Below are 4176 nucleotides of genomic sequence, written 5' to 3' on the forward strand. Positions count from 1 at the left end.
ATTCAAATTCCACAGGAGCCAGTGGCCGCGTGTATCGTCTGCGGGGAGTCCTCATAGTCAGACAGCAGCAATTGGGGCTCCGGTTCTGAAAGTAGAACAGCATTCACTGCTTTCCTTTTCTTCCTCAGCCTGACTGATTGAATCGTTAAAGGGCTAACATTGGGTATCAACTCTGCCCCATTCCCTGTTGTATGAATCGGAGATCAAAAGAGCTGCCCGTTAATTGGTTTAATTGAAAACAAAGGAGTTTTAAGCTGATTGGATGTCACCTGATGACGCTGTCAGCAATGATCCAATCAGCAGCGACGCGGATGTCACTCAACCTCTAACCAAGTCTTGGTGAAAAGAATTTCAACTTCAGCCCGTTCTAGTCATTTCCACCACGAGCTCTTTGCAAGCATGTCGCCCGTTACTTTGAACTTATTCGTCACAGCTGCAGCTGTTTTAATTGGTAGGTTCACAAACTGCGAAACTCTGTGTCTTACATCTTGTCCAGGCATTACATTTAATCGGGTAGTTCAGTCAACACAAGGGGGGAATAGTTTGATCCAAAATGTGAAAAATCGTCCCGATCCACCTTGTACCAACACAGAACACTGCTTGGGAGAAATAGGCGAAATTCCCGAAGTGATTGAGAGCAGAGGAGTTGGGCTGGCATCCTAGACTGCATTTGTGCGCTTGAGAGACTTTGACAGATACAAGATTTCGAACGAAACCCTCCGGCTGTTTTCAGTTTTACCTTCAGATCACCGGTGATGAAGGTGAGGAACTGATCTCGATAGAAGGTGCTGAATGTTCATTCAGGGAAGTTTTATTGAATCGACCCAAGCACCTTCCGTTACAGCACCTGAGCTGTGGGAAATATATTTCTATTTAGCTGCCATGATTTATTTCTCAGGTTCCGGGTGACAGACCGATTTTGGGAGATAGACATAGTGAAGTGACATCGTTTAATTGAATATCGCTCTTGGCTCTTACAGGGCATTGCGGAGGAGATTCTGTTTCACAGACACCGGGTGCAGTCACTGTCAGTGAAGGAGATGATGTTCAGCTGCTCTGCAATTACACAGCTACAAGCAGCAGCAATCCTTATCTGTTCTGGTATCGTCAGTATACCAGCGGATCCATTAAGTATCTGCTGAAGAGAAACAGACACATCGATAACACAGAGAGATTCCCAGGAGACCGTTTTTCAGCGGAGCTCAATGATTCGGATCGCACCGTTCCGCTGAAAGTGTCTAAAACAGAATTGTCGGACTCTGCGGTGTATTACTGCGCGCTGAGCCCCACAGAGACACAGAGCAGGGCTGAACCTGTACAAAAACTGTCAGAGCGACACTCAACATTACAGAGCGAGACGCAAATATTGCGATCGAGTTGAGTCTGAACTACTTCCTTAAATCGTAGTGACATCTATACATTTATTTCTAATTTATAATTTTATTCTTAATAATTCTATCATGACAAAATCTTAATGCGGGCATATTAGCAAAAGATAATGCATTATTTATATAGAGCCTTTCTTCATGTCCCAAGATGTTTCACCGTCACTGTTATAATGTAATGTAGAGAAGGCAGTAGCCAAATTTTGCCCAGCAAAAGACTTCAAACACTGAGGATTCAATGGCCGCCCTGTTTCAGTAATGATGATTGACCAGGGCAATTCCCCTCCTGCCTTCGAGAAAGAGGCTTTGTGATCTATCACGTCCGCCTGAAAGGGCAAACAGTGCCATCGATTTAACATCTCATCTGAAAGCCGGTACCTCTGACTGCACCATTCCCTGAGGATAGCACCGGGTTATCAGTATTAATCCTGGGGCTCAGCACCTTGGTGGGGCGGGGGGAGAGGGGGGGTGCTTATGGGAATGGAAGCCTGAACCTTCTGCTTCAGGGGCAATAATGATGAGCACAGAACTTCGTCTGACATCTAGAGCTTTCAGGTTAGCTCTTGTACTGTTTATTCTCAGACATCTGTATCTTTTTAATAATACATAGAAAATGGACTAGCAGAAAGTGCAAAGCTTTTTGTAGACTTGAACGGAGCGATTACAGGCAGATGGGCATCCTCCAATGGGCGCCTCGGTCATCTATTCTCCCAGAACAGGAGGCGAGTTTCCACGAAGGTCTCCTCGGTAAATGCCCGCATTGTCCCTACTGACAGCCTGCCCGTGTCCTGTTGAACGGAAAGAATCTCTGAACAGACTGGCCTCAGAATCCGGGAAAACTCAGGAGGTGGTGACCGTTCTTCAACCCAATCCTGGAAAAACGGATTGAAATAAAGAAAAGAAAATTGAAAAATAAACTTTACTGGTCCCCGTGGAAACAGGAAACGATAAGCTTAACTCCTGGAACCAAATGTCACTCGACAAGAGAAAGACTTTTCCTGATGTCGCGCTTTCCTGACTCAGGATGTCCGGAAGCCTTTCTAACCTCAGGAAGTATGTTTCCAGTGCAGCCATTGTTTTGATCTCAGAAACATTATTTCCACAGAGGACAGCGGGAATATTTAATTCCCTGCCAGGATGGGTTTTCACTCTCACCCTGGAATAAAGGAATTTGTGAGGCCAGGTGTTTTCCGGACACTTTCAACTTGCAGCAAATAGTAACCAGAACACTCGGTAACGGAAAAATGGACACCTCTTTCTCTAAGGCACATTGAGGAACAATATGATTAGAAACATTGCGCTAACCTTCTTACTCAGCTAACCTAGTGACATTGGAATACAATGATTTATAGTCTTAGTTCTCTAAGTCCCCTAAACCATTCTCCTCCTCCTTCAGCCACCATACCCTAAGATGCCATTGGTGACTGTGGACTTGCATTATACTTGCCTATGATTATGTTTGGCAAAGTATTGCAGCTGTGTGCCGTTGCCTTCTACAGGAATCTCTCCTGCTCTTGTCACCTGCCGTCAGGCATATTGAAGGATTTATAAGCTGATAATCAACCTTAATGACCACGTTAGGAACTGACCTCTTGTGGCCATCAGGTCCTGAAGTGGGACTTGACCATGAAGCTTCTGGCCTAAAAGTATGGAGGCTACCAGTGCTAGGGTAGACCTTCTTCTCTGCCATAGCATGCGTAATTCATATATAGGCCCTTGCCCTAAATACAATATCGGTTGCGATGAAGTGTCATCAAGATATTTCCTGTAATCCCCAGCTGTCACCTGTGACAGTGGTGAACTGACGGCTTTGTCACTTTTGGACAGATAAAAGGATTTGAAGCGCCATCTAGTGGAATATTATCTGTGAAATAACGATTCTCAATTTATTCTCGAATATTGCTGCATGATATTGCTGGATAATTATTATGGCATCTTATTATTATTTTTGCTCAGATTTTATTATTACTGCAACTGATGCCTTTTTTCATTCTTTTGCTTTTGCTACATATGCTATTTCATATTAGTTGCAAGATTATTTGCCTCAGTTTTCCAACATGCCTACGTCATTAGTACAGTACATGTCATTTGCACACATAGATGAGGATCTCATTAATAAATTCATAAATCCATAGCTGATGAGCTTGGATTGTAAATTTCTAAAGAATGGAATGCTTCAGAGCTCCCTAATCATAAAACAAGAATGTCAACCAAATTTCAATAAGCGAATGTATCAGAGCATTTTTCTACGAGTAGAAATAAAAATAAAATATATTTTTATGGCAGTAATTCATTCGCATGATTAACTTTGAATTTTTTTTCTTTCCATCACACTCACTTCTAAAACCCATGGGCTTGTTGTCTCCTCAGTCCCCGTGTCGAGCGAGGTATTTTACAGGCTCCTCGTCTCTTTGTTTTACCGTGCCTCACTGCACTTTAATATACCGCAGCGTCTGACAGATCAACCGTATTAACAGTGAGAGTGGTGGAGCTTTTCTCACAGTCCTCAGATATGTTAAACCTTCCCCCAACCCTTTCATCTCCGTATGTGGACACGAGATACTCCGGAGCTTGATTGGAGAATTTCCGGTACCAGAATGCAAGATCATTTGTAGCGAATTGTGATGAAGCGACATGGTTTGTCCGACAGTTCCCCGATACACCGATATCTGAAATGTCTTCCAGTGACAAGGAACAACTGCGAAAACATTAATAACATTAGCTTAATGATACATACAAGCTTGCCGATATTGGCAGAATATACTAATCGAACTATCTATCTATCTATCTG

At 43.2% G+C, this 4176-nt stretch overlaps 1 gene segment (V, D, J or C); it reads left to right on the forward strand.

Moving 5' to 3' along the window:
• The first annotated feature begins 399 nt into the window (after positions 1–399).
• Positions 400–1381, forward strand: LOC121270316. The segment is given in 2 exon segments: positions 400–451; positions 981–1381. Coding segments are annotated over 2 exon segments (453 nt in total).
• Positions 1382–4176: the final 2795 nt, after the last annotated feature.

The sequence above is a fragment of the Carcharodon carcharias genome, chromosome 27, assembly GCF_017639515.1.
Source record: "Carcharodon carcharias isolate sCarCar2 chromosome 27, sCarCar2.pri, whole genome shotgun sequence".
Taxonomy (NCBI): domain Eukaryota; kingdom Metazoa; phylum Chordata; class Chondrichthyes; order Lamniformes; family Lamnidae; genus Carcharodon; species Carcharodon carcharias.